At 38.9% G+C, this 13,741-nt stretch overlaps 1 protein-coding gene across 1 annotated transcript in view; it reads right to left on the reverse strand.

Annotated features, from left to right (window-relative positions):
• The window catches only part of ATIC (5-aminoimidazole-4-carboxamide ribonucleotide formyltransferase/IMP cyclohydrolase), a 30,917-nt gene extending 17,591 nt beyond the window's left edge, over positions 1-13,326 (reverse strand). Inside the window, exons 1-7 of the mRNA XM_082659022.1 lie at positions 13,215-13,326; positions 12,791-12,917; positions 11,554-11,630; positions 10,633-10,699; positions 6,940-7,028; positions 6,484-6,635; positions 5,995-6,151 (exon numbers count right to left, since the gene is read on the reverse strand). Of these exons, the coding sequence (XP_082515148.1) occupies positions 5,995-6,151; positions 6,484-6,635; positions 6,940-7,028; positions 10,633-10,699; positions 11,554-11,630; positions 12,791-12,917; positions 13,215-13,233 (688 nt within the window). The 5' untranslated portion in view covers positions 13,234-13,326. The remainder of the gene's footprint in view (positions 1-5,994; positions 6,152-6,483; positions 6,636-6,939; positions 7,029-10,632; positions 10,700-11,553; positions 11,631-12,790; positions 12,918-13,214) is intronic.
• Positions 13,327-13,741: the final 415 nt, after the last annotated feature.

A 13,741-nucleotide genomic window follows, 5' to 3' on the forward strand; every position in this document is an offset into this window, starting at 1 on the left:
AAAAAGGGAAATTGACAGTAACACATTAATAGTAGGGGACCTTAACACCCACTTTCACCAATGGACAGATCATCCAAAATGAAAATAAATAAGGAAACAGAAGCTTTAATGACACATTAAACAAGATGGACTTAACTGATGTTTACAGGACATTCCATCCAAAAACAACAGAATACACTTTTTTCTCAAGTGCACACAGAACATTCTCCAGGATAGATCACATCTTGGGTCACAAATCAAGACTCAGTAAATTTAAGAAAATTGAAAACACATCAAGCATCTTTTCTGACCATAACGCTATGAGATTAGAAATCAATTACAGGGGGAAAAAACACAAACACATGGAGGCTAAACAATACATTACTAAATAGCCAAGAGATCACTGAAGAAATCAAAGAGGAAATCAAAGAATACCTAGAGACAAGTTACAACGAAAACACGAACGATCCAAAACCTATGGGATGCAGCAAAAGCATTTCTAAGAGGGAAGTTTAGAGCAATACAAGCCTACTTCAAGAAACAAGAAAAATCTCAAACAATGTAACCTAACACCTAAAGGAACTAGAGAAAGAAGAACAAATAAAATCCAAAGTTAGTAGAAGGAAAGAAATCATAAAGATCAGAGAAGAAATAAATGAAATAGAAACAAAGAAAACAAGAGCAAAGATCAATAAAACTAAATGCTGGTTCTTTTTGGGTTTTTTTGCATTTTAAAAAATCTGTGTTCTAAAAACATACCAGTGAATGCTATAAATAAGGTAATATGACATAAAACAAAAAACGCTGGTTCTTTGAGAAGATAAACAAAATTGATAAACCATTAGGCAGACTCATCAAGAAAAACAGGGAGGGGACGCAAATCAATAAAATTAGAAATGAAAAAGAAGTGACAACAGATACTGCAGAAATACAAAGCATCCTAAGAGACTACCAGAAGCAACTCTATGCCAATAAAATGGACAACCTGGAAGAAATGGACAAATTCTTAGAAAGATATAACCTTCCAAGACTGAGCCAGGAAGAAATAGAAAATATGAACAGACCAATCACAAGTAATGAAATTGAAACTGTGATTAAAACTCTTCCAACAAACAAAAGTCCAAGACCAGATGGCTTCACAGGTGAATTCTATCAAACATTTAGAGAAGAGTTAACACCCATCCTTCTCAAACTCTTCCAAAAAATTGTGGAAGAAGGAACACTCCCAAACTCACCACCATCCATCATCACCCTGATACCAAAACCAGACAAAGATACTACAGAAAAAGAAAACTACAGACCAAATAACATTGATGAATATAGATGCAAAAATCCTCAGCAAAATACTAGCAAACAGAATCCAACAACACATTAAAAGGATCATACACCATGATCAAGTGGGATTTATCCCAGGGATGCATTTCTTCAATATATGCAAATCAATCAATGTGATACACCATATTAACAAACTGAAGAATAAAAACCATATGATCATCTCAACAGATGCAGAAAGAGCTTTTGACAAATTTCAACACCCATTTATAATAAAAACTCTCCAGAAGGTGGGCATAGAGGGAACCTACCTCAACATAATAAAAGCCATATACGACAAACCCACAGCAAACATCATTCTCAATGGTGAAAAACTGAAAGCATTTCCTCTAAGATCAGGCACAAGACAAGGATATCCACTCTCGCCACTATTATTCAACATAGTTTTGGAAGTCCTAGCCACAGCAATCACAAAAGAAAAAGAAATAAAAGGCACACAAATTGGAAAAGAAGTAGTAAAACTGTCACTGTTTCCAGATAACATAAAACTACGTATAGAGAATCCTAAAGATGCCACCAGAAAACTACTAGAGCTCATCAATGAATGTGGTAAAGTGGCAGGATATAAAATTAACGCACAGAAATCTCTTGCAGTCCTACACACTAATGATGAAAAATCTGAAAGAGAAATTAAGGAAACACTCCGATTTACCACTGCAACAAAAAGAATAAAATACCTAGGAATAAACCTACCTAGGGAGACAAAAGACCTGTATGCAGAAAACTATAAGACACTGATGAAAGAAATTAAAGATGATACCAACAGATGGAGAGATATACCATGTTCTTGGATTGGAAGAATCAATATTGTGAAAATGACTATACTACCCAAAGCAATCTACAGATTCAATGCAATCCCTACCAAACTACCACTGGCATTTTTTACAGAACTAGAACAAACAATCTTAAAATTTGTATGGAGACACAAAAAACCCCCAAATAGCCAAAGCATTCCTGAAGGAAAAAAACAGAGCTGGAGGAATCAGACTCCCTGACTTTGGACTATACTACAAAGCTACAGTAATCAAGACAATACGGCACTGGCACAAAAACAGAAATACAGACCAATGGAACAGGATAGAAAGCCCAGCCATAAACCCACGCACCTATGGTCAACTAATCTAAGACAAAGAAGGCAAGGATATATGATGGAGAAATTACAGTCTCTTCAATAAGTGTTGCTGGGAAAACTGGACAGCTACATGTAAAAGAATGAAATTAGAACACTCCCTAACACCATACACAAAAATAAACTCAAAATGGATTTGAGACCTACATGTAAGACCAGACACTATTAAAATCTTAGAGGAAAACATAGGAAGAACACTCTTTGACATAAATCACAGCAAGATCTTTTTTGATCCACCTCCTAGAGTAATGGAAATAAAAACAAAAATAAACAAATGGGACCTAATGAAACTTCAAAGCTTTTGCACAGCAAAGGAAACCATAAACAAGATGAAAAAACAACCCTCAGAATGGGAGAAAATATTTGCAAACAAATCAACGGACAAAGGATTAATCTCCAAAATATATAAACAGCTCCTGCAGCTCAATATTAAAAAAACAAACAACCCTATCCAAAAATGGGCAGAAGACCTAAATAGACATTTCTCCAAAGAAGACATACAGATGGACAAGAAGCACATGAAAAGCTGCTCAACATCCCTAATTATTAGAGAAATGCAAATCAAAACTACAATGAGGTATCACCTCACACCAGTTAGAATGGGCATCATCAGAAAATCTACAAACAACAAATGCTGGAGAGGGTGTGGAGAAAAGGGAATCCTCTTGCACTGTTGGTGGGAATGTAAACTGATACAGCCACTATGCAGAACAGTATGGAGGTTCCTTAAAAAACTGAAAATAGAATTACCATATGACCCAGTAATCCCACTACTGGACATATACCTAAAGAAAACCACAATTCAAAAAGACACATGCACCCCAATGTTCACTGCAGCACTATTTACAATAGTCAGGTCATGGAAGCAACCTAAATGCCCATCAATAGATGAATGGATAAAGAAGATGTGGTACATATATACAATTATTACTCAGTCATAAAAAGGAATGAAATTGGGTCATCTGTAGAGACCTGGATCGATCTAGAGACTGTCACACAGAGTGAAATAAGTCAGAAAGAGAAAAACAAATATCGTATATTAACGCATGTATGTGGAACCTAGAAAAATGGTACAGATGAACCGGTTTTCAGGACAGAAATAGAGACACAGACGTAGAGAACAAATGTATGGACACCAAGAGGGAAAAGCGAGCTGCAGGGGATGAATTGGGAGACTGGGATTGACATATATACACTAATATGTATAAAATGGATAACTAATAAGAACCTGCTGTATAAAAAAATTTAAAAAAAATTCAAACATTAATCTGTTTCTCTATACTTCTTCCACACAATAAAATGCTCTTTGAATTTAAAAAAAAAAAACAAAAAAAACCCAAGTTACTGTCATCATGGAGCTTACGGGTGGAGTTAGAAAGGAAACAAAATGCACAACAGAATTATACGATAGAAAATATTAGGTATTTACCCAAATGAGTTGAAAACTTGTGTCTACACAAAAACATGTACACAAGTGTTTATAACAGCTTAATTCATAAACTGCCCAACAGCATCCGAACATTCTTGATGTCTTCAAAAGGTGAATGGATAAACTGCGGTACAGTCACACACAAGGAAATATTATTCAGCAATAAGAGGTAATAAGCTACCAGAAGACACAGGAGGAAACTTAAATGCATATTGCTAAGTTAAAGAATCAGTCTGAAAAGGCTATATACTGTATGTTTCCAAGTACATGATACTGGAACACAGCAAACGTATAGAGATAGTGGTTGCTAGGGGTTAGGGGGGTGGAAGGGGAGGAGTTTTTAGGGTGGTAAAACTATTATGTAGGAAAATTTCACAGCGAATACATTATACATTTGCCCAAACCTGTAGAATGTACAACATATTCTGAATCTAAACTACTGATCTTAGTTAATAATAACGAACCAATATTGATTAATTGTAACAAATGTACCACACTAATGCAAAGTTGTTAACAGGGGAAACTGGGGGAAGGTGGACATATGAGAATTCTTTGTACTTCTGGGAAATGTTTCTGTAAATCTGAAACTGCTCTTTTAGGGGACTTCCCTGATGGTCCAGTGGTTAAGCCTCTGCACTTCCACTGCAGGGGCATGGGTTCAATCCCTGGTTGGAGAACCAAGATCCCACATGCCGTGCAGTGCGGCCAAAAAAATTACTGTTCTCATGGAGCTTATGCAAGAGGCATAGAAGAAACAAAATAGGCAATAAACAGTAAACAACAAAAGTAAAATATCCTATAAGACATACAACATGCAAAAATTAAATGAGACATCTTTTATAAAACTCCCCCATCTCCCTTTTTTTATACTTTAGACTAATTGTGGTAAGTGGGAGAAAACTTGGCTTCTGAAACATTTCAGTTAGTTAGAATAACCCCTTCAAATTATCAAATTTCCAAAGACACTAACAACTCTTTAGACACAAGAGAAAATGCTATAGAGAAATGTTTAAAGTTGTTTAATTTATTAAACAGTTGAAGCAAAACAGAACTCTTCTCGTTTCCAATCACAAGAAAACCAGTCATCAACATCACTCTCTCTCTCTCTCACACACACACACACACACACACACACACACACACACACACACACACACATACACACAACTCTAGGGCTGAGCACACGGGCTTGGGCAGCATTAGAAAAGATTCAAAATATACCTGAGGCAAAGTAGTAATAGAATTTACCGACTGTCAAGAGCAAAGAAAAGAGTATTTTAAATGCTCCTTAAACTTCCTGCACTGCTTCTCTCTCCTCCCCTCTCTCCGCTGGTAACAGGGAGTAAAGAGCACCAATCTACCAATGTGCGCTCTGAGCTTGCCTTCTCAGTGCCTGAAGGAAGCTGTCCGTGCTCTCACCCAGGGCAGCCCCCCACCAACTTCAACACTCCGAAGTCTTCACACCTACAAGTCTCTCCTCTGCCCACTGGACCCACTCTTCCCTTCTACCAGGGAGTAGGACGTGCTTGCTCATTAAATGGTCCACCTTAACAACAAAACAGAACCAAAAACTGTAAAATCCCTCTTATAACTCTACAAATCCTTAAGCCCTGACTAATTTCTCTGTTCAAAGAATTATCTTTATCATTCTTCTTTCCTAACCTCACATTCCTATTTTGGCCCATTGTAACTGGGCTTCCAGATCCATCATTCCAAGGAAACTGTGTTTGTAACATTCCCAAATCAAATAGCTACTGCTCTCAGCAGCATTCCGACTGGTTGAAACTCTGTAGGTTCTCTGATGGTTCTCCACTGCCACATCAAGGTTTGGTCTTGACCGTCTTCTCCAAAATTCAGCCACCCCATCTTGTCCTACATCTTCAAAACCATCTACACACCAGACATTCGAATCTGTATCTTCAACTTGACTTCTCTCCAGAACCCTGGATTATCTCAATATTTTTTGTTCACAAGTCCCACTGACAGCTCAAACTTCAGGCAACTATAAGAGGTACTACGTAATTTACTTTATCTTCTAAAAACTGAATCACACCTGATACAATAGAGAGAAAGACACACACATCCAGACACGGCAAACTGTGCCACGTTAACGCTCAGCTTTTACCTGTGATTGGGAGCTTGGGCTTCAGGGTATATAACTGGGCAGGAGTTTGATGAGGGTTCATTCCATACCTCAAGGGCATCTGAGATATTCCTTTACTATATTCTTTCCTGAAGTAATCTGAAATTGCTTCATCATATCGTGCCGTATGAGTGAAAGCCTAGAATAAGAGTTAAGATTTGTGAAAATAGCTGCAGTATTTCTGAAAGTGAGGTAAAAATGGTTATAAGTAGTATATATCAAACTACAACCCACAGCCCGCACACATGCCTGTGCAGGAAAGACACCAAATAATAATAAATAGCACAAAGAATTATTCCCTTTCCATTTCTCTTTCAATCTTTTGACAGACTACCTCTCTGATAGTTGGTCTTTGCATTTACAGCAAAAGGATAGCAGCTCCAAGCAGAACCCTGGAGGGTGATGTAATCTGGTGAGAACTGAGTACTGTTGGTCTTGCAAGCACTGAACTAGATAAAAGCATGTCCGCACCTTCAAGGCTAACTGGCGTCTTGTCTCCAAAGATGTGTCTTTGCTGTCGGAGCCCTGCATCTCTGAGGACACAGCCGCGTAGTCCTCTGGTTCACACACTACTGTCACTCGAGTGTGGTTTTTGGCTGCCGCTCTCAGCAGGGTTACTCCCCCTTTGAAGAACAAAAGACGATTTGCATTTTCTTATCAGTTTCACCTCTTTCAAATCAAGTCACTGTACGCATACGTACTTTCTACTATAATTCTTGCCTTAAAAATAAGAGAAAAATAAGCCAGATGAATCTCTAAACAGAGAAAGAGCTCAGAAAATATCGATGAATCGGTCATCCCAGAACACAATCTGGGGGGGGCGACTATCTGCTAGGCCCTCAATAGGGAACGTCCAAGAGTCATCTTGTTTACAGTGTAAAGAAGTGTCTCCTCCAGCAGTCTTCAAATATGGTTTTTCTGACTTACCAATATCAATTTGCTCAACCGCCACTTCAACAGTTACAGCCGGAGAAGCCACCGTCTTTGCAAAGGGATACAGATTACAAACGACAACTCTAAAAACAAAGAGGAATTCAGCTGTCACTAAAAACTCAAACTTCCGTGGTTTACACACCTCAGTCAGTAGCTGTTAACATGACCAAACCCCTTAAGACCTAAAATATCAACTGTGAGCCTGACGTTTTAAAGTTCTAAAGTTACTCTGAAACATCAGGACCTCCCACATTTGCAAGAGCATAGGTATACAGAAGGGGCTGTGGTCAGCAAATGCTCTCAACGCACGTTATTCCCTCCAAATCACATTGCAATGTTGCTGCTTGGGTCACCTTAGCTTCCCACTGTCCTAGCAAGCCATCAAAATTTAAAAACAAAATTTTAACTGAAATAAAATACAAAGCTACCGATAGTATCCTCAATTTGGAATGTGATCACCATTATCTACGACATTGGATTTTACACTCTATTTCCAGTGGATTGTGTAAAATGATGAAAAACGATAGGTCATTCTAAAGGGGAAATATTTGTTTTGTCTTCAGAAAGGTCATACACAATAATGGTAAAAGGACAAAAGAGTAATTTAAAGGACAGACCTGATCTAAAATTCACCACCAGTGAAACAGAGATCCACCCCTAGGGCTGCAATGTGAGGAGATATGTGGGCAGGTTCCCCAGTGAAATAAGCACAACTGGTAAAAACTAACAAAAAAAGAAAAACAGAAGGGGGGGTGGTGGGCAACACTTCCCAATGCCTGATACTAAAACCAGACAAAATGTCACACACACATAAAAAAACAACCAGAACAGTATCTTATGAATACGGACCAAAAAGTCCTTAACATACTACCAAATTGAATCCAGTAAAATATAAAAAGAAGTACACACCACAGCAAAGTATGGTTTATCCCACGACTGTAAGGTTGGTTTAATATCTAAAAGTCAATTATTGTAATAGCTATATCAATAAAATAAAGGACAAAAACCACCTGATTATCTCAATAGATGCACAGAAAGCATCTGATAAAACTGAACTCATTCATGATGAAAACAGTCAAAAATTAAGAATAGAACTTGCTCAACACGATACAGGGTATTTAAAAACAACCCACAGCTAACATCATACTTCAAGGTGAAAGACTGAAAGGTCTACCTTAAGATCTGGAACAAGACAAGGATGTCCACTCTCACCATTTCTACTCAACCCTGTACTGGAGGTTCTAGCCTGGTCAATTAGCAAAGAAAATGAAATAAAAGGCACCAAGATTGGAAAAAAGTGATGCTATCTCTATTAGCAGGTGACATGATCTTGTATCTAGAAAATCCTAAGGAATTCACACAGAAAAATCATTAGCACTAATCAGTAAATAAGTTCAGCAGAGTTGTAGGATATAATCAATTGAACTTATACACACTAGCGAGGAACAATCCAAAAGTAAAATTAAGAAAACAGTTCTACGTACAATAGCGTCAAAAACAAAAACAAACAAACAAATTTATGAATAAATTTAAAAAAAGAATATGACTTGTATCTTAAAAAGTACAAAACAATGTTGAAAGAAATTTTTAAAAAATCTTTAGGGGCTTCCCTGGTGGCGCAGTGGTTGAGAGTCTGCCTGCCAATGCAGGGGACGCGGGTTCGTGCCCCGGTCCGGGAAGATCCCACATGCCACGGAGTGGCTGGGCCTGTGAGCCATGGCCGCTGAGCCTGCACGTCCAGAGCCTGTGCTCCGCAGCGGGAGAGGCCACAACAGTGAGAGGCCCACGTACAGCAAAAAAATAAAAATAAACAAATAAATAAATAAAATAAATAAAATAAATAAATAAATAAATAAATAAATCTTTAGAAAGAGATGCCATGTTTATGGACTGGAAGACTTAATATTGTTAGGATGGCAATATTCCCCAAATTGATCTACAGATTCAAGATAATTCCTACAAAAATTCCAATGCCCCTTTTTGCAGAAATGGGCAAGCTGACCCTAAAATTCATATGGAAATGCAAGGGACCCTGAATACCCAAAACAATCTTGAAAAAGAAGAACAAAGCTAAAAGACTCACACTTATCACTTTCACAATTTACCGCAAAGATAATGGCGTGGTGCTGGCATAAAGGAGGTATAGATCAAGTGTACCAAGATCATTCAATGGGGAAAGAATAGTCTCTCCCACAATTGATGCTGAGACAACTGGATAGCCACATACTAAATAAAGCTGGACCGCTACCTCACACCCACATATAAAAAAAGTAGCTTAAAAGGAATCAAAGACCTAAGCATAAAAGCTGAAACTAAAAAACTCTTAAAAGAAAACATAGGCATGAATCTTCATTATTTTGAACTATGAAATGGTTTCTTAGAAATAACACCAAAGGCACAGGCAACAAAAGAAAAAGTATAGGTAAGTTGGATATTACCAAAATTTAAAACTTTTATGATGGTCAAAGGATACCATTAAGAAAGTGAAAACAATCCACAGAATGGGATAAAATGAATTCTTACAACTCAATAATAAAAAATAAGTAACTCAATTAAAATGGGCAACTGAACAGACATTTCTCCAAAGGTATACAAATGGCTTATGCTCGTGAAAAGATGCTCAACCTCATTAGGACATGCAAATCATAATCACAATGAGATACCACATCATAGGATGGTTAGAATAAAAAAAAACCAATAACAAATGTTGCTGAGTATGTAGAAGTGAGAACTTCTGTACACTGCCGGTGGGAATGTACACTGATGAAGCACTTTGGAAAACAGTCTGGCAGCTCCTCAAAAGTTTAAACAGTTACCAGATGACCAAGAAATTCCATTCCCAGGTCTATACCCAAGAGAAATGAAAATATATGTGCACACAAAAATTTGTACGTGAATGTCCATAGCTGCATTATTCATAACATCCAAAAGTGCAAACAATCCAAATGTCCATCAACGGATGAACTGGTAAATGGGAGCATATCCATACAATAAATTACTTTTCAGCAATAAAAAAGTGGATTGATATATGCTGTAACATGGATGAACCTTGAAAACACGCTAAGAAGCTAGTCACAGAGGACCATATATTATACAATTACACTGATATGCAATGTTCGTGTAAATCCAGAATAGAAAATACACTAGTGGTTGCCTAGGTTGTTGGAGGAAATGAAGAATGAAAGTTAATGGGTAGAGTTGTTTTGGGGGGGAGGGTCAGGGTGGGAGGTGGGGTGATGAATATATTCTAACATTAACTGTGGTAATAATTGTATAACTCTAAATATACTAAATTACTAAACTACTGAATTATCTACTTTAAACTGGGGAATTGTATGGTACATGAATTAAGCTGAATAAAGCCATTATACATATGTATTAAAAAGAAAGACTGAATATCATTATGCAAATAACTAAGCTACTTATATGTATGACAATTTAGATCACAACTTCCTAAAAAAGCAAAGGTTGTTTAAGCATAATTATGTATTTTAGTAATATAAATTTGGTAAAATCAAAATGCTTATTTACCCACATACAATGTCACAAATGTCCTCAATAAATGTTTATAGTAAGTGATCAGGAAACTAAACCTAATGCTAACCTTGACCTTTAAAAAGAGACACCAGATTTGGCTTCTTTGTCTTTGATCCCTAATGTATTAAAAGTTCAACTTTGAATTTTTACCTTATAAGACTGAAATCAAGTCTGGCCATGTCAGCATTATCTTCTGGGATATTACGAGCCAAGATGCCTAATTTAACAAAGTTAGAGTATTAGGTTCAAAAAACAAGTCAGAATAAGGTACTTCTTTCCAACACAATCCCATCAATCAAGTTAAAGGCCCTAGCATTGCCTAATTAAGAATATCAGACAGTACAAATCTCAGATTAGTGGGTATACTTAAAAACTGTTTGCATCAGTTCCTGATTCCCTTTCTCTTGAGCAACAAAACATAAAAGGAATTTTCATATAACTGTTGTCAGTTCCATCACTCCATGTACTCCCATAAATACTGAAGCATTTTGAAAGAATTCCTTTGAAAGTCAGTTACACTGTGATGCTTTATTCTAAGTTTGGAATCATCATAAAAGTTTTTTCACACTCTAAAATCTAAGTATTTTCATTAACTCCAGCAGGAAATATCATACTCTAACTTATTTATCAGGCCAGGACTAATAGCAAGCAGAGGGATCCATCAAGTAATAAAGCAAACCAGATTTTAAACAGGTTCTAATGTATTATGAACTTTAGCAGCACATGTGACAAAACCAGCATAACCTCACACATAAGTTTTTTTTAAGCTATGACCTGCCTTTTTCCTTATTCCTTTGTTGATTCTACAAAGTAACTGATTGGTTTAAACTGAAAGTATCGGGGCTTCCCTGGTGGCGCAGTGGTTGAGAGTCCACCTGCCGATTCAGGGGACGCGGGTTCGTGCCCCAGTCCGGGAAGATCCCACATGCTGTGGAGCAGCTGGGCCCGTGAGCCATGGCCGCTGGGCCTGCGCGTCCGGAGCCTGTGCTCCACAACGGGAGAGGCCACGGCAGTGAGAGGCCCGCGTACCGCAAAAAGAAAAAAAAAATACTGAAGGTATAAACCACTTACCAGCATGGACTGCAGGATGCAAGGTTTTCACACGCCCCCCTAACATTTCAGGAAATCCAGTTACCTCAGAGACGTCTCTGAAAACAGATAAACAGAATATTGCTGGTGCTTCTGCTGAGTTGTCATTTTACATTTTACACCATTCCAAAGCATCTTCCAACATTTTTTCAGAGCCTGGATTTTCAGAATTCAGAAAATGAATCATAAGCCATACTAATGAAATATTAAGAAATAAATCCAACTCACAAGTAATTTGGCAATATACAACAAAGTATTAATATTCTTATCTCAGAAACAGACTAAAGAGAAAGCAAGGATTTATTTTTACGATTAAACTTTAAGCATAAAGACAGCAAAGTAAATGAGTGGGACAATAAAAGATTGTTTAGTAAAGTGGTGTTGGTATTAGAATAACTGGTTAACACTATGCAAATACAGATTCCGAATCAAAAGTCTGAGCTCTTTAATAAAAGAAGTACCAAAATTAAGTATGTGAGGAATGCTTTCAAAACACTGAACAAAGGACTGAGCTATGTAAATTTTAAAACTTTTTACTCAATACATGAAAAGAAAAAGCTGGAAAAAGATAATCACAAAACATGACAAAGGGACACATAAAAGACAGCATTTCAATATCAATCCATATCACCAAACTGACCTGAACCCTCTCTGCCTGAATTTACAAGCAAATTTTTAAAAACCCACAATATGTGAAAAAAGCAACAAGCAAAACCATCTGTCTTCTGTATGAGCTATGAAATAAAAAAAAATATGCTTATAAAAACACTGGAAGGAAACACATCAACATGTTGAACATGGTTACCAGAGATGCTAAGGGAAGAGAGACTGAATCTTCAGAGTTCAATTTTAATGATGTCAACAGTTTCACTAACGAGCCAGTCAAAACAGATCATATGCATCCTGCAAATCACAACTTCCTTCTTGCCCAACAGACAGTCCACCTAAATTAATCTGTTGTGGCTGAGGAGGGCTCTGAAATGAGGACTCTGGGGGTCCCAACTCCTTACTCTGTAAAAATGAACAGAAGTTACTAAATTTCTCTGGGCCTCATCTCCCTCTTCCACAAAGGTGGTTAAGTAGTTTACCAATCTCACAGCCTGGCTGGGAGGAGTAAATAACGTTATTTTACTCAGTGCTTGGAATACATTACTTTCTGGTCAACGTCATTACACTAGGTTCTGATTGGACTCAACTTAGAAAGCAAGTTGTGCCTTACCTGACTGCCAGACCAGCATCTCTGAGAGCTTTTGCAGTCCCTCCAGAAGCGATCAGATGCAAACCCACAGAAGCTAGGTTCCTGGCAAATTCCACAAGGCCGGTTTTGTCAGAGACACTCAATAAGGCTGAAACAGAAAACATTTCTCATCACTCGCTGTACACATTACATTCCTCAAGGCCGGGGAGGGGGCGGGTGGGCAGTCGGGAATCTCAAGGCCCTCACTACCCAGACCTTGACCCGGGGCCGGGCCTGCCGCCAGCGAACCGCACTTCCGCGGGCCGGGGCCTAGCAGACCGCAGCGCCGCCTCCCACCCTGCCGGGCCCCCGCAGCTCCCGCCCGGCCGCCGCCATTGCCGGGGTGAGGGTGCCGCGGAGCACGGATGCCGATGGCGCGGCACCTCCAGGGCACCAAGGGGCTCACCGAGCTGGCCGGGTGCCATGGCTGCAGACGGCAAAGCCCCGGGGAGCGCGGGGCACAAAAGCGGAGACGCCACGTGCGGAAGGAGGGGCGGTGCGGCCAGAATTTACGCCGGAAGGAGGCGGGGCGGACCCGGTGGGCGCCTGATCCGTCACGTGACCCAACCCGCCCCCTGTTCAATTTCAGACGCGAAATTGGAGCCTCAGGGTTGTAAGGGAATGCGGGGTGGGGTGCGGTGCAGCTGGCTTCCTAAATCCAGAACTGGAAGGGATCACCGCCTACAGTCTCACACTCCGAGAGTGATTTGTCCCTGCCCTCAAAATGTGGTCGCCCCAAGCCTCGGGAGCTAACTCCTGTTGCCCAGGGCAGCCTGTCCCGGAGGCTGATCAAAGCGTCAGAAGCCCTGACGGAGAAATCAAGAAAAACACAAGGAAAAGTTCTTAGAGCAGCAAAGCTGGAAAGCATCTTGGCAATCATCTGCTTTCCTCCCGTTTCAATATATTAAAATAAGTAAAACGAAGGCCTAAAGA

Source organism: Grampus griseus (assembly GCF_964374135.1).
Source record: "Grampus griseus genome assembly, chromosome: 7".
NCBI lineage: Eukaryota > Metazoa > Chordata > Mammalia > Artiodactyla > Delphinidae > Grampus > Grampus griseus.